The 22,263-nt window shown below is 45.0% G+C and overlaps 1 protein-coding gene across 1 annotated transcript in view; it reads right to left on the reverse strand.

Moving 5' to 3' along the window:
- The window catches only part of pygb (phosphorylase, glycogen; brain), a 115,801-nt gene that overhangs the window by 83,950 nt on the left and 9,588 nt on the right, over positions 1-22,263 (reverse strand). The window contains exons 2-4 of the mRNA XM_067989313.1: positions 7,169-7,270; positions 2,833-2,911; positions 1,389-1,492 (exon numbers count right to left, since the gene is read on the reverse strand). Of these exons, the coding sequence (XP_067845414.1) occupies positions 1,389-1,492; positions 2,833-2,911; positions 7,169-7,270 (285 nt within the window). The remainder of the gene's footprint in view (positions 1-1,388; positions 1,493-2,832; positions 2,912-7,168; positions 7,271-22,263) is intronic.

Raw genomic sequence — 22,263 nt, forward strand, 5'->3', positions numbered from 1 at the left:
GGTCCCACATTACCCTTGACTACCCTTTTTCTTCTAACATGTATGTGGTCATTTATCTCATTGTTGTTTATGGGACCTTGCTGTGCGCAAATTGGCTGCCACGTTTCCTACACTACAACAGCGACTACACTTTAAAAGTACTTCATTGGCTATAAAGCGTTTTGGGACGTCCTGAGATCGTGAAAGGCAAGTTCTTTCTTTTAAATAATATATGTGCAACTGTCTGACCTTTTGGATGAGTACAATCCACTGACTCTACTTCACTTCCCTATTATTAGCAGGGATCAGTGCCAAAGGACATCCTGTATGATCATAACCCAGATGGGACAGACACTCTGTGCTGAGTATAAAGGTTCCAATTTGTCCTACATTACAACAATGACTGCACATCAAAAGTACTTCACTGGCCGTAAAGCGCTTTGGGACATCCTGAGGTCGTGAAAGGTGCTATATAAATGCAAGTCTTTCTTTGCTTTTCTTATTCCCATGCGTGTTTTTTTTTGCCTACTTTACTTTCTCTCTACATGGCCACCATAGTCGCTGCTCTTATCACATAACCTAAAGAGCACTGTTTTCTTTCTTTTGTATGCTAGCCCTCGAAAAGATAACCTGGTTAAGATACAGTCATCACTTACGCCAGTCTAATGCAATTTACAAGTGTAGAAAGCTTGAGGACTTTGCCCCAAACTTTTGTTTGACGAGAGAAGCAAAGAGAATCTTTACATGGAATTTACAGCACAGAAACGGGCCATTTGGTGTTTATGCTCCGCAGGAGCCTCCTCTTACCCTACTTCATCTATCAGCATACCCTTCTATTCCTTTCTCCTTCATTGGAATGAAGAGTTAAGACCATTACCAAAAAAAAATGTATTGACACATTAAGGTGTATTGGCTTAAGGGCAATTCATTTTTTCTGTAGTGTAGCGCTGCCAATACATTAGTTAAATAGGCCTGGTCACAACACTGGATTCAGCTAGACACTATAATGGGAAGACAGTATGGACTAGTATTTAAGGGGAATCTACATAAGTACATGAGGGAGGAAGGAATAGAACAAAATGCTGATAAAGTGAGATGAAGTAGGGTGGGAGGAGGCTCACGTGGAGCATAAATGCCAGCATAGGCCAGTTGGGCCGAATGGCCTGTTTCTGTGCTGTAAATCCTATGTAATTCTCTGTAATTCTGGAAAGATGAGATCAAATGGGCAGAAGGACCTTCATAATTCAAACCTATCCAGTGGTCTAGACTGAAGCAAGTCAGTCTGCGAGATGGAGTTTGTAAGTTGGCAGATGGCTGTATGTGAAAGTGTCCAACAGTAATAACAAATATGTTTGTTTTTGCCTTCAATAATAGATCATTAGGAAACTTAATAATTCCAGCAAACTCACCTGCCAGCCATTATGAATCTTCTGATTAAAAATACCAAATTCATAGCGAATTCCATAGCCGTATGCTGCCAAACCCAGTGTGGCCAATGAATCAAGGAAACAGGCTAAAATCAAGAATAAATGTAATTAGCAGAAATGCCAGTATTGTTTTATTTGTATATTCGCCTTGTTCAGTGGTGGGTCGCCATGTTAAAACATGAGGTATCAGCTGTAGCTCAGTGGGTAGAGTTCCCGCCTTTGAGTCAGAAGATTGTGGGCTCAAGTCCCACTCCAGGAACTTGAGCACAAAATCTAAGCTGACACCAGTGCAGTACTGAGGGAGTGCTATACTATCGGAGCTGCCGTCCTTCATAGAAACATAGAGAATAGGAGCATGAGTAGGCCATTCGGCCCTTCGAGCCAGCTCTGCCGTTCAATATGATCATGGCTGATCCTCTATCTTAATACCATATTCCCGCTCTCTCCCCATACCCTTTGATGCCTTTTGTATTTTTCACCTTTCAGATGAGACGTTAAACCGAGGCCCCATCTGCCTTCTCAGGTGGACGTAAAAGATCCCGTGGCACTATTTTGAAGAAAAGCAAGTGAGTTCTCCTTGTTGTCCTAACCAATATTTATCCCTCAACCAACATCACTAAAACAGATTATCTGGTCATTATCACATTGCTGTTTGTGGGACCTTGCTGTGTGCAAATTGGCTGCCGCATTTCCTACAACAATGACTACACTTCAAAAGTACTTCATTGGCTGTAAAGTGCTTTGGGATGTCCTGAGGTCAGTGGGGCTTGAACCCACTCAATTACACACTGGGGCTTGAACCCACTCAATTACACACTGGCTTTTGCTGAGAGGGACACAATGATGGGAGTTGATCAAGAGTAGCATGAACGTCCCTTCCTTTGATCTTTCCTTTCAGCTGCCTAGGCCCCAAGCTCTGAAATTCCCTCTCCATTTCTCTCTCATCATTTAAGTCATTCCTTAAAACCTGCCTCTTTGACCAAGCTTTTGGTCACCTGTACTAATATCTCCTTATGTGGCTCGATGTCAAATTTTGTCTGATATCACTGCTGTGAAGTACCTTGGGACGTTTTTACTACGTTAAAGGTGCTAGATAAATGCAAGCTGTTGTTGTTTTACCTTGGTGGGGAAGCACAACCTCTGCTCGACTCCCAACCTTGCTGTCACCACCCCCACCCCCCCCCCCACCCACAAATAGAAACACAGCTAAGATCAGTGAGTCATAGTATTAAAGCAAACTCCACGTTGGGTTTGAGCACAACTCCAAGAACTCTACTTACCACAAATATAAAGGAGAGGAAGGATCAGAATCCAAATAGATAACCACCCTAAACTCCATTCTAAAACATTTTGCTGTGTGTGCGTGCGCAGAGATGGGGTGGAAATAGATCAAAAAGACTCCTTTAAAAAGGAGAACTTTGATTACCTGCCAATCGACCAAGGCCTCCATTGCCAAGTCCAGCGTCTTCTTCGATTTCTTCCAGTTCTTCGATGTCTAAACCCAACTAGAAGTTGTGGGGGAGAAATAAAAGTTTCACCCATCAAGGATTCAATATTTAGATCTTTGCTACAATAAGCTCCCCTTTCGCTGTGCAATTTGCATTACATTGGTTGAGGGTAAAAGGAACCTTATGACTAAGCCTCTCTGACCCAATTTATACAAAATCACTGCATACAGACAATTTTGCTACTTTAGCTCACAAGATGATACTGTGCACATTGCTATTCCACCCCCCCGCCCCCATTCATAGAATCTTACAGCACAGGAGACCATTTGGCCCATCGTGCTTGTGCTGGCTCTTTGACAGGAAAATTTAGTAGGGATGCTCAAAATTATGAAGGGTTTTGATAGAGTATATAGGGAGAAACTGTTTCCACTGGCAAGAGGGTCGGTAACGAGGACACAGATTTAAGATAATTGGCAAAAGAACCGGAGGGAGATGAGGAGAATTTTTTTAATGCAGTGAGTTGTTATGATCTGGAATGTGCTGCCTGAAAGGGTGGTGGAAGCAGATTCAATAGTAAGTTTGAAAAGGGCCTCCTTCTGTGCTGTAAGATTCTATGGTTCTATTGGAAATGCAGTCCAGTGCTGCCTTTTTGTCCCATTAGCTGGAAATGACTCCACTTGGCTGATCATAGAATGGTTACAGCACAGAAGGAGGCCATTCAGCCCTTTGCTGAAGCCCATGCCAGCTCTTTGTTAGAGCAATCCAGTTAGTCCCATTTCCCCACACTTTCCCCGTAACCCTGCAAATTCTTTCCCTTCAGCTATTTATCCAATTCCTTTTTGAGAGCCACGATTGAAGCTGTTTCCACCACCCTTTCAGGCAGTGCATTCCAAATTGTAACTACTCGCTGTGTAAAAAAATGTTTCCTCATGTCGCCGTTGGTTCTTTTACCAATCACCGTCCTCTGGTTCTCGACCCTTCCGACAATGGGAACAGTTTCTATTTATTTACTTTCTCTAAACCCTTCATGATTTTGAACACTTCTATCAAATCTCCTCTCAACTTTCTCTGCTCTAAGGAGAACAACCCCAGCTTCTCCAGTCTATCCATGTAACTAAAGTCCCTCATCCCTGAAACCACCCTAGTAAATCTTTTCTGCACCCTCTCCAAGGCCTTCACATCCTTCCTTAAGTGTGGTGGCCAGAGTTGGACACAATGCTCTAGTTGTGGCCGAACCTGTGTTTTATAAAGGTTCAACATAACTTCCTTGCTTTTGTACTCTATGCCTCTATTTATAAAGCCCAGGATCCCATATGCTTTTTTAATCACTTTCTCAACCTGTCCTGCCATCTTCAAAGATTTGTGTACGTATATCCCCAGGTCTCTCTGTTCCTGCACCCCCTTTAGAATTGCACCATTTAGTTTGTATTGCCTCTCCTCGTTCTTCCTGCCAAGATGTATCACTTCGCACTTCTCTGCATTAAATTTCATCTGCCATGTGTTTGCCCATTCCACCTGCCTGTCTATGTCCTCTTGAAGTTTATTACTATCCTCCTCACAGTTTACTACACTTCCAAGTTTTGTGTCATTTGCAAATTTGGAAATTGTACTCTGCATACCTAACTCCAAGTCATTGATATATATCACAAAAAGCAGTTGTCCTAGTACCGACCCATAGGGACCATCACTGTACACCTCCCTCCAGTCCGAAAAACAACTGTTCACCACTATTCTCTGTTTCCTGTCACTTAGCCAATTTTGTATCCATGCTACCACTGCCCATTTTATTCCAGGGGCTTCAATTTTGCTGACAAGCCTATTATATGGCACTTTATCAAACACCTTTTGAAAGTCCATATACACATCATCAACAGCATTGCCCTCATCCACCCTCTCTGTTACCTCATCAAAAAACTCAAACCAATTTAGTTAAACATGACTTGCCTTTAACAAATCCATGCTGGCTTTCCTTTATTAATCCACACTTGTCCAAGTGACTATTAATTTTGTCCCGGATTATTGTTTCTAAAAGCATCCCTACCGCCAAAGTTAAACTGTAGTTGTAGTTGCCGGGTCCATCCTTACATCCTTTTTTGAACAAGGTTGTAACATTTTCAATTGTCCAGTCCTCTGGCACCACTCCCTGTCTAAGGAGGATTGGAAGATTATGGCCAGTACCTCTGCATTTTCCACCCTTACTGTCCTCAGCAACCTAGGATGCATCCCATCTGGACCGGGTGACTTATGTACTTTAAGTACTACCAGCCTTTCTAGTGATGAAACCATGTGCTGAATCTCAATGTTCTGGACGTTGGATAAATCAATATAACCTCCTAAGTAACGAACATATGGTGCAGCAATAAAATCCTCTTTAGGTTGAAGTGGTGTGTTCATTGCTGCCAGGAAACTGCGCACTCCAAGTAAATATTGAAGAACGCCTGAAGTAATAACACTGCAGGCCCTAATAAAGTGTGGGACAGAAAGACGAGTACTGTCTGTACAACTGGAGGTTATGTGAAGTTGCCGCATCATTTATTGGTTCAGTGTGCTTTGAAATGGGACTTTTGTAGCACTATGGTTAAAGGAAGGTAAAAGGGAGGTGAGTGTTCTTTCCAACTCCATTTAAAGTAAATTGTGAACTAATTTTATTAAGTCATTAGCAGCAATAAAAACCTATAAGCAGAATTTTAAAAATTCATTTGCGATTTTAATCTAACCCACACAGCAGGAACAGAGTGGCGGGCCTCCCATTTTCCACCCTCCATAAACTTGAGCTCATCCAAAACCCTGCTGCCCGCATTTCAGTAAAGCCTCGATTTTAAAATTCTTACCCTCATGTTCAAATCCCTTCATGGCCTCACTCCTCCCTATCTCTGCAACCTCCTTCAGCCCTACAACCCTCCGAGTTGCTCTGACTCTGGCCTCTTGTGCATCCCTCACTTCCTTCGCTCCATCATTGGTGGCCGTGCCTTCAGCTGTCTAGGCTCTAAGCTCTGGATTTCCCTCCTTAAACATCTCCACCTCTCTCTCCTCCTTTAAGTCGCTCTTTAAAACCTACGACTTTCACAGAGTTTTTGATTATCTGTCCTAATGTCTTCTTCCTTGGCTCGGTGTCAATTTTTGTCTGATTTATGCTCCTGTGCAGTGGCTTGGGATGTTTTACTATGTTAAAGGCACAATACAAGTTGTTGTTGTTAATGTAGAAGGCATCCCAGTCACTTCACAGAAGAGAAATGGATGCTGAGCGGTAATCGAAAAGGTTGATGACCAATAGTATGGTCCGGGGAAAGAATAGGTTTTGAGGAGGTTTTTAAAGATGGGGAGAGAAGTAACAAAGGAGGAAGGGTTCAGAAAGAGAGTTCCAAAGAGTCAAGCCATGATGGCTGAAGGATTTACCACCAATGGTGGGGGGTACACAAGAGGAGAGAGGGCCTGAGGGCAATGGTTGGGGCACTGGATGTTGATCACAGAGGAAGGCAGGATGATGACGTGTAAACTGAAGGTGGAAATTTCCAATTCAATGTATTGGGAGCAGGGAGCATAGGTGAGCAGGACATAGTGTGGGGCACAATATGGACAGCAAGAGTTTCGAACAAGTCAGAGTTTGTGTCGGGTGCGGCTTGAGTGGACATTGGGTGGGGGGGGTGCTTTGGAACAGTGAAGTCAGGAGGTCAAAAGCCTGAACAAGAGTTTTGGCAGCGAGGTAAGGGCAGATGTTGCAGAGATGAAATTAAAAACGGTCACAGTGAAGCATGGGGTTTGAAACTCAGCTCAAGAGTTCAACAGAAGAGAGCAGAGATCAAGAGAGAAAAAGAAAATGAGAAGATACACAGAAAAATTGGTGGTGGAGGAAGGGATGGAAAGAAAGAAATCTCATCTTCAACCTAACGCAATCGATCAAACTAAGGGTACAATGCTCTTCTTCCTGCCTTCCTCACAAACCAATACTGTCAAAGACAAAATTCAACAGAATAGGTTCATTTTCAAATAAAAAGGGGTTTTATTCCAGATCACAGTTGGTTAGGTTGATTGCATGAAGTATTCCTAAGACCCTAGCCTAAGCAGTGGAACTAAAACTGTTTGACAATATGATAAAGAACTGACATGGCAAAAAAAACTTACAGCACCATCATCCTTCACTATATAATCCAAAGGTAGCTCAAATATTCCTCAACCTAACCAATAATAGACCGTTATAATTACACGTTTCTAGTTTCTTGCCCATCATGTCTATGCATCAAATTGCTGAGTGTGACCTACACAATATAATACTGCAGTCCAGTCAACTGCAGTCACTGTTGTCAGGCACCATACCTGATATATGGCCTCATCACTGGCATTCTCCAGCCCCAGGTTCACCATAGTGTTCTGCAGTGTCCGGCCCATGTAGAACTCCAGAGACAGGTAGTAGATACGCTGCAACACACACAGGGAAACACAGTTTATTACAACAGGGAAGATAAAGTGATTCCTATATTTAATAAGGGAGATAGAACCAGTCCAGGGAACTATAGACCAATTAGCTTAACGTCAGTGGTAGGAAAGATAATCGAATCCTTACTTAAAGATGTAATAGAAAAACATCTAGAAACCGAAAATATAATGAAGAATAGTCAGCACGGATTTCAAAATGGATGGTCATGCTTGACCAACCATACTGAATTCTTTGAAGAAGTAACAGAAAGGGTAGACAAGGTAATGCAATAGATGTAATATAATTGGATTTTCAAAAGGCCTTCGATAAAGTAATAGTAGACTGATGACTAACATCAGAGCACATGGAGTCAGGGGAGAATGGAAAGCAAGCTGGCTACAAAACAGAAAACAGAGAGTAGGGGTTAAAGGTAGTTACTCAGACTTTCAAAAGGGGAGAAGTGGTATTCCACAAGGATCGGTGTTGGGACCACTGTTGTTCACCATTTATATAAATGATTTGGACTCGGGAATCGGAAGTACAATTTCAAAATTTGTGGATGACACCAAATTGGGGAGTGTAGTTAATGCCGAGGAGGACTGTGACAAAATACAGGAAGACATTAATAAACTTGCAGAATGGGCATGTAATTTGCAAATGAATTTCAATACAGATAAGTATGAGGTATTACATTTTGGTAGGAAGAATAAGGGGCCACATACTGCTTGGATAATAAGAATCTAAATGGGGTAGAGGAGCAGAAGGATCTGGGGGTACAGATACACAAATCACTAAAAGTAGTGATGCAGGTTAATAAGGCCATAAAAAAAAGCAAACCAAGCACTGGGGTTCATTTCTAGAGGGATAAGATTGAAAAGCAGAGAAATTATGTTAAACTTGTACAGAACCTTGGTGAGACCACACTTGGTCACCATATTATAAAAAGGATATAGAGGCACTGGAGAAAGTACAAAAACATTTACTCAGATGATACCAGAACTGAGAAGTTATACCTATCAGGAACGATTGAGTGGGCTGGGGCTCTTTACTTTAGAAAAGCAAAGACTGAGGGGTGACCTGATAGAGGTCTTTAAAATTATGAAAGGGTTTGATAGAGTAGACGTAGAGAAGATGTTTCCATTTGCGGGGTGAGGGAGGAGGGGGTGAGAACTCGGGGCCATAAATAAGATAGTCACTAATAAATCCAATTGGGAATTCAGGAGAAATGTCTTTACCCTGAGAGTGGTTAGAATGTAGAACTCGCTACCACAAGTAGTTGAGGTGACTAGCATAGATGTATTTAAGAGGAAGCTGGATAAATACTTGAGGGAGAAAGGAATAGAAGGATATGCTGATAGGGTTAGATAAGTAGCGAGGGAGGAGGCTCATGTGGAGCATAATCACAAGCATGGGCCTGTTGAGCTGAATGGCTTGTTTCTGTGCTGTACATTCCATGTAATTCTATGTAAAACAGAATGAAAAAGAAGACGACTCGCATTTATACAGCGCCTTTCACGACCTCAGGATGTCCCAAAGCGCTTTACAGCCAATTAAGTACTTTTAAAGTGTAGTCACTGTTGCAATGTAGGGAAATGTGGCAGTCAATTTGTGCACAGCAAGGTCCCACAAACAGCCTGAGATAATGGCCAGATAATCTGTTTTTTAGTGATGTTGGTTGAGGTTTTAAGGACACCTGTAGCAGACTCGTGGCTATGTGAAATTCATTTCAGGAACATTTAATGGCTTTCAAAACTTCAAATGACAATGGTATTGGACTCCAAGAAGCGATCACTCACACAGCACGGGTTACAGTAGCGTAGTGGTTATGTTACTGTAATCTAGAGACCTAGACTAATAATCGAGAGAACGTGAGTTTAAATCCCACCAGGGCAGTTTGAGAAAATAAAAATCTGCAAATAAAAAGCTGGTATCAGTAAAAGTGACCATAAAGCTGTTGGATTGTCGTAAAAAACCCAACTAGTTCACTGATGCCCTTTAGGGAAGGAAACTTGCTGTCCTTACCTGGTCCAGTCCCACACAGGTTGACTCATAACTGCCCTGTGAAGTGGCCTGTAAGCCACTCAATTGTATCAAACCACTTCAAGAAAGCCCACCACCATCTACTCAGGGCAACTAGTGATGGGCAATAAATGCTGGCCTTGCCAGCTACACCCACAGACAGTCATACAGCACAGAGGAAGCCATTCATTCCTGTGCCGGCTTTTTGAAAGAGCTATCCAATTAGTCCCATAACCCTGCTCTTTCCCCGTAGCCCTACAAATTTTTAATTTTTAAGTATATACCTATTTCCCTTTTGAAAGTTACTATTAAATCTGCTTCCATCACCCTTTCAGGCAGTGCATTCCAGAACATAACAACTTGCTATGTAAAAAAATTTCTCCTCATCTCCCCTCTGGATTTTATGCTAATTATCTTAAATCTGTGTCCTCTGGTTACTGTCCTTCCTGCCAGTGGAAAAAGTTTCTCCCTATCTACTTTATCAAAACCCCTCACAATTTTGAACACCTCTATTAAATCTCCCCTTAACCTTCCTTGCTCTAAGGAGAGTAATCCCAGCTTCTCCAGTCTCTCCACATATCTGAAATTCCCCATTCTGGTAAATCTCCTCTGCACCCTCTCCAAGGCTTTGACATCCTTTCTAAAATCTGGTGCCCAGAATTGGACACAATACTCTATAGCTGAGGTTTAACCAGTGATTTATAAAGGTTTAGCATAACTTCCTTGCTTTTGTTCTCTATGCATCTATTTCTAACGCCAAAGATCCAATATGCTTTTTGTAAGTTTTATCAACTTGTCCTGCCACCTTCAAAGATTTGTGTATGTGAACTCCTGGGTCTTTGTTCCTGCACCCCCTTTAAAATTGTACCATTTAGTTTATACTGCCACTTCTCATTTTTCCTTCCAAAATGCATCACTTCACTGCATTAAATTTCATCTGCCATGTGTCTGCCCATTTCACCAGTCCGTCCAAGTCCTCCTGAAGCCTGCTACAATCCTTCTCACTGTTCACTACATTTCCAAGCTTTGTGTCATCCGCAAACTTTGAAAATATGTCCTGTATATCCAAGTCCAGGTCATTAATATATATCAAAAAGGGCAGTGGTCCCACCACCGTCCCCTGGGGGACACCACTGTATATTCCCCCCCCCAGTCTGAAAAACAAGTGTTCACTACTATTCTCTGCTTTGTCTTTCAGCGAATTTCATATCCACGCTGCCACTGCTAACAAGTCTATTATACGGCACTTTATCAAATGCGTTTTGAAAGTCCATATACACAACATCAACTACACTACCTTCATCAACCTTCTCCGTTATTTCATCAAAGAACTCAATCAAATTATAAACAAATTTACAACACCAAGTTATAGTCCAACGATTTTATTTTTAATCCCACAAGCTTTCGGGGGCTTTCCCCTTCCTCAGGCGGTGTGGAAATGACAATTTCGAATCCTTCGCATTTTAAGATCACATAACAAAGCCTGGTGATTACTGCCCGTTGCCAAGGCAATCACAGTGAGCAGACAGAAAGGTGTCATCTAAAAGGCCACTGAATATACAACCCCCCAAAAAAGAGAGACAGAACGAAGACAGTCAATGACCCGTTATATTAAAAACAGATAACATTTGTTCGCTGGTGGGGTTACGTGTAGTGTGACATGAACCCAAGATCCCGGTTGAGGCCGTCCTCATGGGTGCGGAACTTGGCTATTAATTTCTGCTCGACGATTTTGCGTTGTCGTGTGTCTTGAAGGCCGCCTTGGAGTATGTTTACCCGAAGGTCGGTGGCTGAATGTCCATGACTGCTGAAGTGTTCCCCGACAGGGAGAGAACCCTCCTGTTTGGCGATTGTTGCGCGGTGTCCGTTCATCCGTTGTCGCAGCGTCTGCATGGTCTCGCCAATGTACCATGCTCTGGGGCATCCTTTCCTGCAACGTATGAGGTAGACAACGTTGGCCGAGTCACAGGAGTATGAACCGTGCACCTGGTGGGTGGTGTCCTCTCGTGTGATGGTGGTATCTGTGTCGATGATCTGGCATGTCTTGCAGAGGTTACCGTGGCAGGGTTGTGTGGTGTCGTGGACGCTGTTCTCCTGAAGGCTGGGTAATTTGCTGCGAACGATGGTTTGTTTGAGGTTGGGTGGTTGTTTAAAGGCGAGTAGTGGAGGTGTGGGGATAGCCATAGCGAGGTGTTCGTCATCATTGATGACATGTTGAAGGTTACCCAGCCTTCAGGAGAACAGCGCCCACCAGGTGCACGGTTCATACTCCTGTGACTCGGCCAACGTTGTCTACCTCATACGTTGCAGGAAAGGATGCCCCAGAGCATGGTACATTGGCGAGACCATGCAGACGCTGCGACAACGGATGAACGGACACCGCGCAACAATCGCCAAACAGGAGGGTTCTCTCCCTGTCGGGGAACACTTCAGCAGTCATGGACATTCAGCCACCGACCTTCGGGTAAACATACTCCAAGGCGGCCTTCAAGACACACAACAACGCAAAATCGTCGAGCAGAAATTAATAGCCAAGTTCCGCACCCATGAGGACGGCCTCAACCGGGATCTTGGGTTCATGTCACACTACACGTAACCCCACCAGCGAACAAATGTTATCTGTTTTTAATATAACGGGTCATTGACTGTCTTCGTTCTGTCTCTCTCTCTTTTTTTTTTTGGGGGGTTGTATATTCAGTGGCCTTTTAGATGACACCTTTCTGTCTGCTCACTGTGATTGCCTTGGCAACGGGCAGCAATCACCAGGCTTTGTTATGTGATCTTAAAATGCGAAGGATTCAAAATTGTCATTTCCACACCGCCTGAGGAAGGGGAAAGCCCCCGAAAGCTTGTGGGATTAAAAATAAAATTGTTGGACTATAACTTGGTGTTGTAAATTTGTTTACAATTGTTAACCCCAGTCCATCACCGGCATCTCCACATCAATCAAATTAGTCAGACACGATTTGCCTTTAACAAATCCATGTTGGCTGCCATTTATTTATTTTTTATTCGTTCATGGGATGTGGGCGTCACTGGCGAGGCCGGCATTTATTGCCCATCCCAAATTGCCCTTGAGAAGGTGGTGGTGAGCCGCCTTCTTGAACCGCTGCAGTCCGTCTGGTGAAGGTTCTCCCACAGTGCTGTTAGGAAGGGAGTTCCAGGATTTTGACCCAGCGACGATGAAGGAACGGCGATATATTTCCAAGTCGGGATGGTGTGTGACTTGGAGGGGAACGTGCAGGTGGTGTTGTTCCCATGTACCTGCTGCTCTTGTCCTTCCAGGTGGTAGAGGTCGCGGGTTTGGGAGGTGCTGTCAAAGAAGCCTTGGCGAGTTGCTGCAGTGCATCCTGTGGACGGTACACACTGCAGCCACAGTGCGCCGGTGGTGAAGGGAGTGAATGTTTAGGGTGGCTGATGGGGTGCCAATCAAGCGGGCTGCTTTGTCCTGGATGGTGTCGAGCTTCTTGAGTGTTGTTGGAGCTGCACTCATCCAGGCAAGTGGAGAGTATTCTATCACACTCCTGACTTGTGCCTTGTAGATGGTGGAAAGGCTTTGGGGAGTCAGGAGGTGAGTCACTCGCCGCAGAATACCCAGCCTCTGACCTGCTCTTGTAGCCACAGTATTTATATGGCTGGTCCTGTTAAGTTGCTAGTCAATAGTGACCCCCAGGATGTTGATGGTGGGGGATTCGGCGATGGTAATGCTGTTGAATGTCAAAGGGAGGTGGTTAGACTCTCTCTTGTTGGAGATGGTCATTGCCTGGCACGAATGTTACTTGCCACTTACGAGCCCAAGCCTGGATGTTGTCCAGGTCTTGCTGCATGCGGGCTTGGACTGCTTCATTATTTGAGGGGTTGCGAATGGAACTGAGCACTGTGCAATCATCAGCAAACATCCCCATTTCTGACCTTATGATGGAGGGAAGGTTATTGATGAAGCAGCTGAAGATGGTTGGGCCGAGGACACTGCCCTGAGGAACTCCTGCAGCAATGTCCTGGGGCTGAGATGATTGGCCTCCAACATCCACTACCATCTTCCTTTGTGCTAGGTATGACTCCAGCCACTGGAGAGTTTTCCCCCTGATTCCCATGGACTTCAATTTTACTAGGGCTCCTTGGTGCCACACTCGGTCAAATGCTGCCTTGATGTCAAGGGCAGTCACTCTCACCTCAACTCTGGAATTCAGCTCTTTTGTCCATGTTTGGACCGAGGCTGTAATGAGGTCTGGAGCCGAATGGTCCTGGCGGAACCCAAACTGAGCATCGGTGAGCAGGTTATTGGTGAGTATGTGCCGCTTGATAGCACTGTCGACGACACCTTCCATCACTTTGCTGATGATTGAGAGCAGACTGATGGGGCGGTAATTGGCCGGATTGGATTTGTCCTGCTTTTTGTGGACAGGACATACCTGGGCAATTTACCACATTGTCAGGGAGATGCCATTTATTAACCTGTGTTCTTCCAAGTGACAACTAAGTTTGTCTCGGATTATTGTCGTTGGTGGGGAAACTTCTAAAGACGTTAGGCTGACTGGCTTGTAGTTACTGGGTTCACCCCTCTCCACTTTTTTGAACAGGGGTGTAACATTTGCAACCCTCCAGTCCTCTGGCATCACTTCCATATCTAAGGAGGATTGAAAGATTGTGGCTAGAGCCTCTGCTATTTCCACCCTTACTTCCCTCAGTAAACTAGGATGCATTGCATCTGGACCGGGTGACGTTTCTACCTTCTGCGCCTACTTCCACCTCCATAACATCACCCATCTCCGCCCCCGTCTCAGCTCATCTGCTGCTGATACCCTCATCCAAGCCTTTGTTACCTCCAGACTCAACTATTCCAATGCTCTCCTGGTGGCCTCCCATCCTCCATAAACTTGAGCTCATCCAAAACTCTGCTGTCCGTATCCTAACTCGCATCAAGTCCCGTTCACCCATCACCTCTGTGCCCACTGACCTTCATTGGCTCCCAATCCATGAACACCTCGATTTTAAAATTCTCATGCTTGTTTTTAAATCCCTCCATGGCCTCTCCCCTCCCTATCTCTGTAACCTCCTCCAGTCCTACAACCCTCCGAGATCTCTGTGCTCCTCCAATTCTTGCCTCTTGCGCATTCCCGATTTTAATCGCTCCACCATTGGCAGTCGTGCCTTCAGCTGCCTAGACCCCAAGCTCTGAAATTCCCTCCCTGAACCTCTCTGCCTCTCTACCTCTCTCTCCACCTTTAAGATGCTCCTTAAAACCTATCCCTTTGACCAAGCTTTTGGTCACCTATTTTAATATCTCCATATGTGACTCGGTATCAAATTTCGTTAGATAATCGCTGCTGTGAAGCGCCTTGGGATATTTTACTACATTAAAGGCACAACATAAATACAAGTTGTTGTTGAACACTGCCAACTGTTTTAGCTCCTCTTTAGCTGGTTTATCCGATCCAATTTTTCTATCTCCTTCTCCTTTGCTGCAACATTGGCAGCATCCTCTTCTTTTCCGGATAATTAATTTTTAGAAAGTAAATCTCAGTAAACCACATCGTGGCAAGACACCAGCTCATTCTCATGATTCCCTATGCAGTGAACTTCCAATCTTAGCTGAGTGGATCATGAGGCACAATAGAGAATGGTGAGTTGCAAAGTCCAACTGATCAAATCTGGGAACAGACTGTCAACTTCTTCATTTATTTTTCAATCTTGGATTATGGGTGTCCCTGGCAAGGCCAGCATTAATTGCCCATCCCTAGTTGCCTTCCATCCCTTGAGAAGATGGTGACGAGCTGCCTTCTTGAACCGTTGGAGTCCGTGTGATGAAGGTGCTCCCACAATGCTGTTATGTAGAGAGCTCCAGGATTTTGACCCAGCGACAATGAAGGAACGGTGATATATGTCCAAGTTGGGATGGTGTGTGACTTGGAGGGGATCTTGAAGGTAACGGTGTTACCATGCGCCTGCTGCCCTTGTTCTTCTCGGTGGTAGAGGTCACAGGTTTGGGAGAACTGGGGAATGCAGAGCCTCTACAGACAGACGGGGAATGTTGCAGGTACTCTGTCAATGCCTTTCTGTTACAGGACACTGGGGGGACCATTTCCCAGATCGTCACAGCTTGACTCCCTCCTTGTTTGGGGAAAAGAGCTTCAAGATGTTTTATCAATAAACTGGCCTGTCCAGAGGGAGCTTTTCTCAATTGATTCACTAGGAATTAGCTTTCCCAATTCAATTATTTTCCTGTACACAGATAAAAGCTTTGCTACCCATTTAAACCAACCTCCTAAAACTGTCATTTCATTGTCTCTTTTGTTAAGCTGTCAACCAGTTCAATGCTCTTACTTATTTTTAAGACCAAAAGCATTCTTTGGTTAGATCAAATGATTGCCAGAGTAACACAACAGGAAATGTTGCTCCTTTCTTATTCATTACTTCACAACTAGAGTATGCTCATCAGTTTTGTATACATGTTTGGTGGAGATGGTGGTAGTTTTGTATTGGACTCAAATGTACACTAGTACCATATCAGCGCATAAATATACACCCATACCATATTAGTGCGTGAGTATACTCCGGTACCATATCACTGCATGAATATTATCCCTCAGATAATGAAGCAGTCTGTGCCCGCATGCAGCAAGACCTGGACAACATCCAGGCTTGGGCTGATAAGTGGCAAGTAACATTCGCGCCAGACAAGTGCCAGGCAATGACCATCTCCAACAAGAGAGAGTCTAACTACGTCCCCTTGACATTCAAACGGCAATACCATCACCGAATCCCCCACCATCAACATCCTGGGGGTCACCATTGACCAGAAACTTAACTGGACCAGCCACATAAATCCTGTGGCTACAAGAGCAGGTCAGAGGCTGGGTATGGTGCGGCAAGTGACTCACCTCCTGACTCCCCAAAGCCTTTCCACCATCTACAAGGCACAAGTCAGGATTGTGATGGAATACTCTCCACTTGCCTGGATGAGTGCAACTCCAACAACACTCAAGAACCTCGACACCATCCAGGACAATGCAGTCCGCTTGATTGGCACCCCATCCACTCACTCCCTTCACCACCTGCGCACAGTGGCTGCAGTGTGTACCATCCACAGGATGCACTGCAGCAACTCGCCAAGGCTTCTTCCACAGCACCTCCCAAACCCACGACCTCTACCACCTAGAAGGACAAGGGCACCAGGCACATGGGAACACCACCTGCATGTTCCCCTCCAAGTCACACACCATCCTAACTTGGACATATGCCATTCCTTCATCATCGCTGGGTCAAAATCCTGGAACTCCCTACATAACAGCACTTTGGGAGAACCTTCACCACACGGACTGCAGCGGTTTAAGAAAGCGGCTCACCACCACCTTCTCAAGGGCAATTAGGGATGGGCAATAAATGCTGGCCTTGTCAGCGACGCCCACATCCCGTGAACAAATTTTTAAAAATATACACAGGTACCATATCAGCGCGCGAATATACACCGGTACCATATCAGCGCGTGAATATACACCGGTACCATATCAGCGCGCGAATATACACCGGTACCATATCAGCGCGCGAATATACACCGGTACCATATCAGCGCGCGAATATACACCGGTACCATATCAGCGCGCGAATATACACCGGTACCATATCAGCGCGCGAATATACACCGGTACCATATCAGCGCGTGAATATACACCGGTACCATATCAGCGCGCGAATATACACCGGTACCATATCAGCGTGCGAATATACACCGGTACCATATCAGCGCGCGAATATACACCGGTACCATATCAGCGCGCGAATATACACCGGTACCATATCAGCGCGCGAATATACACCGGTACCATATCAGCGCGCGAATATACACCGGTACCATATCAGCGCGTGAATATACACCGGTACCATATCAGCGCGCGAATATACACCGGTACCATATCAGCGCGCGAATATACACCGGTACCATATCAGCGCGCGAATATACCTTTAAAATCTTTCCCAGTTTTCCTATTTCAATTCGTAACATTTGTAACGTTTAGCTTCTTGAAATAAACTGCAGGTGAAAAAAATTGTTCTCTCGTGACAAGACACTAAAATTGGCCTCAGTGCCACAGGCAGCTAGCAAGAGGAAAAGTATTTACTTAGGTGCCTGCTCCTGAACATCGTTATACATTGCATGTGTATCGGGGTTGGGTGAGGACAAGACAGGGCTCATTAACAACTTGCGTTTATACAGCACCTTTAACATAGTAAAACATCCCAAGGCACTTCACAGGAATGTTATCAGACAAAAACTGACACCGAGCCACATAAGGAGATATGAGTGCAGGTGACCAAAAACATGGTCAAAGTTGTAGGTGTTAAGGACGGTCTTAAAAGGAGGAGAGAGAGGTGGAGAGGTTTAGGGAGAGAATTCCAGAGCTTAGGGCCTAGATGGCTGAAGGCACAGCCGCCAATGGTGGGGCGAAGAACGTGGGTATGGACAAGAGGCTAGAATTGGAAAAACGCAGAGTTCTAGGAGGGTTGTTGGAGGTTACAGAGATAGGGAGGAACAAGGCCATGGAGGGATTTTAACAAGAGGATGAGAATTTTAAAATCGAGGTGTTGGTCAGCGAGCACAGGGGTGATGGGTGAATGGTTTGAGTTAGGATACGGGCTGCAGAGTTTTGGACAAGCTTTAAGTGTATGGAGGGTGGAAGGTGGGAGGCCGGCCAGCTGTGACATCTCTCCAAAGTCAACAGTCTGTTAACACTCGCTCTCCAGCCTCTGCCATAAATAGCCATTTGGGGAAGGTACTGGAGGATGGCCAGCTGCTTTGGAATTGTATCCCTGCATGACTCAGTGTTGTTAGGATAGAAAAATGAGGGGGAGGGAGGGGAATCGCCACTGAGCTTTGAAATTGCCTTATCCGCTTCTACTTGATGCTTTGTTGACTGCATTTACCAGTAATGGACCACTCAAGGCCGTAGATAAAATGCACAGGCTTGCTCAGTGCTGTACTTGGTGCATGTCTTTAGAACACTACTAAAAAGCCATGGAGTGCTCTACCATTTTCCAATGGCAAAGTTCTTGCACAGGTGCTGTTACACTTCCCCCTCTAAACAGTATGAATTCCTGTGTAATGCTCATCCACCACTGACTTTGGCCTCATTAAAGTAGTGAACATATAGTTGTGGTTGGGGTGGTTGTGATTTACATATGTGGTACTTGTGCTCACTGCAGAGCTGAAAAATGCAGCTGCTTTTTTTATGTCAGGAGCAACATTTGAACCAATGTAAAAGCAGCTGTACCAGAAAGAAGGAAGGAACTTGCATTTATATAGCGCCTTTCACAACCTCAGGACGTCCCAAAGCGCTTTACAGCCAATTAAGCACTTTTGAAGTGTAGTCAGAGTTGTAATATGGGAAAACACAGCAGCCAATTTGTGCATGGCAAGAACCCATAAACAGCAATGTGATAATGGCCTGGTAATCTGTTTTAGTGATGTTGGATGAGGAATAAATATTAGCCAGGACACCAGAGAGAACTCCCCTGCTCTTCTTTGACATAATGCCATGGGGTCTTTTACATCCACCTGAGACAGCAGATGGAGCCTCGGTTTAAAGTCTCCTCTGAAAGACGACATCTCTGACAGTGCAGCACTGGAGTGTTAACGTAGATTTTGTGCTCAAGTCTCTGGAGTGGGACGTCAACCCACAAACTTTGGACTCAGAGGCAAGAGTGCTACCATTGAGCCACGGCTGATACTTACCAACTCACCTATCAGGGCTGAATTTCTTTCTGGCTTTTGGGGAATCTCCAATACAAAACCAAAAAAAGCAGCCCCTACTGCTTTGTGAACAACGTGTGAGTATTTGCGTGTCCATTCCACGTTTCGTAGGTGATTCTTCTCATGACCTGCTACGGTACTTCCTTTGCCCCCTCCCACTGAAAGATCAACCACAAATTCAGGACATTTTCACCGTTAAAAAAGTTTACTATATTTACGGAGAATTTAAATCCTGATCAAACTCCCTACAGTCTTTGGAATGTGTGTTAAGCAGTGGCCTAAGTGGGATTTTTGTTTTCGGGGGCAGGCAGATGGGGATGGGGTTGGATACGAGCTTTACTCGTCCAAATCAAACTACTTCAAAAAGGTCTATTTTTCAAATAGGAGTTTCACAACCAACCTTGGCTCAATTGGTAGCACTCTCGCCTCTGAGTCAGAAGGCTGTGGGTTCAAGTCCCATTCCAGAGACTTGAGCACATAATCCAGGCTGACACTCCAGTACTGTGCTCAGGCAGTACTGCATTGTTGGAGGTGCAATCTTTCAGACGAGACGTTAAACCGAGGCCTCATCTGCCCCCTCAGGTGGTCGTAAAAGATCCCACGGCACTATTTTGAAGAAGAGCAGGGGCATTCTCCCGGTCTTCTGGCCACATTTATCCCTCAAACATCACCTAAAACAGATAGATCATTACTGCATCCTGTACATGTTAAAACCCCTTTGTTCTTCACTCTATGAAGTGTCAAGTTATCTTGTCACTCTGTCAGAGACACAAACATAACGGGATCTGCTTTTATTGTGCCATGCTACATGAGAAAAGCTGCACTAAAGCAGCTGGTTTTCGTACTGGCTAACTGGTCAATCAAATGCCCCTCAGCAAATATCACACTAAGGTGCTGTCAGTCTTGGGTTCGACAAAATAAGTCTGCTTTATTCGGTTCTGATGGAAGGTCATCGAACTGAAACATTAACTGTTTCTCTCCACAGATGCTGCCTGACCTTTTTTTTATTCGTTCACGGGATGTGGGCGTCGCTGGCAAGGCCGGCATTTATTGCCCATCCCTAATTGCCCTTGAGAAGGTGGTGGTGAGCCGCCTTCTTGAACCGCTGCAGTCCGTGTGGTGACGGTTCTCCCACAGTGCTGTTAGGAAGGGAGTTCCAGGATTTTGACCCAGCGACAATGAAGGAACGGCGATATATTTCCAAGTCGGGATGGTGTGTGACTTGGAGGGGAACGTGCAGGTGGTGTTGTTCCCATGCGCCTGCTGCCCTTGTCCTTCTAGGTGGTAGAGGTCGCGGGTTTGGGAGGTGCTGTCGAAGAAGCCTTGGCGAGTTGCTGCAGTGCATCCTGTGGATGGTGCACACTGCAGCCACAGTGCGCCGGTGGTGAAGGGAGTGAATGTTTAGGGTGGTGGATGGGGTGCCAATCAAGCGGGCTGCTTTATCTTGGATGGTGTCGAGCTTCTTGAGTGTTGTTGGAGCTGCACTCATCCAGGCAAGTGGAGAGTATTCCATCACACTCCTGACTTGTGCCTTGTAGATGGTGGAAAGGCTTTGGGGAGTCAGGAGGTGAGTCACTCGCCGCAGAATACCCAGCCTCTGACCTGCTCTCGTAGCCACAGTATTTATATGGCTGGTCCAGTTAAGTTTCTGGTCAATGGTGACCCCCAGGATGTTGATGGTGGGGGATTCGGTGATGGTAATGCCGTTGAATGTCAAGGGGAGGTGGTTAGACTCTCTCTTGTTGGAGATGGTCATTGCCTGGCACTTATCTGGCGCGAATGTTACTTGCCACTTATCAGCCCAAGCCTGGATGTTGTCCAGGTCTTGCTGCATGCGGGCTCGGACTGCTTCATTATCTGAGGGGTTGCGAATGGAACTGAACACTGTGCAGTCATCAGCGAACATCCCCATTTCTGACCTTATGATGGAGGGAAGGTCATTGATGAAGCAGCTGAAGATGGTTGGGCCTAGGACACTGCCCTGAGGAACTCCTGCAGCAATGCCCTGGGGCTGAGATGATTGGCCTCCAACAACCACTACCATCTTCCTTTGTGCTAGGTATAACTCCAGCCACTGGAGAGTTTTCCCCCTGATTCCCATTGACTTCAATTTTACTAGGGCTCCTTGGTGCCACACTCGGTCAAATGCTGCCTTGATGTCAAGGGCAGTCACTCTCACCTCACCTCTGGAATTCAGCTCTTTTGTCCATGTTTGGACCAAGGCTGTAATGAGGTCTGGAGCCGAGTGGTCCTGGCGGAACCCAAACTGAGCATTGACCTACTGAGTGCTTCCAGCATTTTGTCTTTATTTCAAATTTCTAGCATCCGCGGTATTTTGCCTTTACTTCGCAGAACACTGGAGTGTTGCATTCAGTTCTGGGCACTGCACCTCAGGAAGGGGATATTGGCCTTGGAGGGAGTGCAGCTCAGATTCACCAGAATGATACCAGGACTAAAAGGGTTAAATTATGAGGGCAGGTCGCACAGACTAGGTTTGTATTCCCTTGAGTAAGAAGATTAAGGGGTGATCTATTTAAGGTGTTTAAGATGATTAAAGAATTTGCTAGGGTAGATAGAAACTGTTTCCTCTGGTGGGGGATTTCAGAACAAGGGGGCAAACCTTAAAATTAGAGCTAGGCCATTCAGGGGTGATGTCAGAAAGCACTTCTTCACATAAAGGGTAGTGGAAATCTGGAACTCTCTCCCCCAAAAAGATGTTGAGGCTGGGGGTCAATTGAAAATTTCAATATTGAGATTGATAGATTTTTGTTAGGTAAGGGTATTAAGCATTACGGAACCAAGGCAGGTCGATGGAGTTAAGATACAGATCAGCCATGATCTCATTGAACGGCGGAACAGGCTCGAGGAGCTGAATTGCCTATTCCCGTTCTTATATTCCTATATTCCTTTATGTGTTGATTTGTACAAAAGATACTCATTCCAGTCCTGTTGCTCTCTTTTAAATTCAAATAAAACATCTTTGTGAATAAAAAGACATTTGAGTGAAACATTTTTAACAAATGCCCAAACCACGTCACATTGTAACCTAAAAAACATTTTCCAGCTTGACTCAGTAACATTACATACCATAATGTTACAGCATGCAAAGATAAACCCATAGTCTCAGCGAAGCAGAACAGAGTGTGCGCTGAGCAAAATGGACAAAGAAACAAGCCTCGGTTCTCAGGTTTGGAAATTAAGTAACAGGGTGATTGCACCACTTAGTTCCTC

This window comes from Heptranchias perlo, chromosome 8, assembly GCF_035084215.1.
Source record: "Heptranchias perlo isolate sHepPer1 chromosome 8, sHepPer1.hap1, whole genome shotgun sequence".
Classification (NCBI taxonomy): domain Eukaryota; kingdom Metazoa; phylum Chordata; class Chondrichthyes; order Hexanchiformes; family Hexanchidae; genus Heptranchias; species Heptranchias perlo.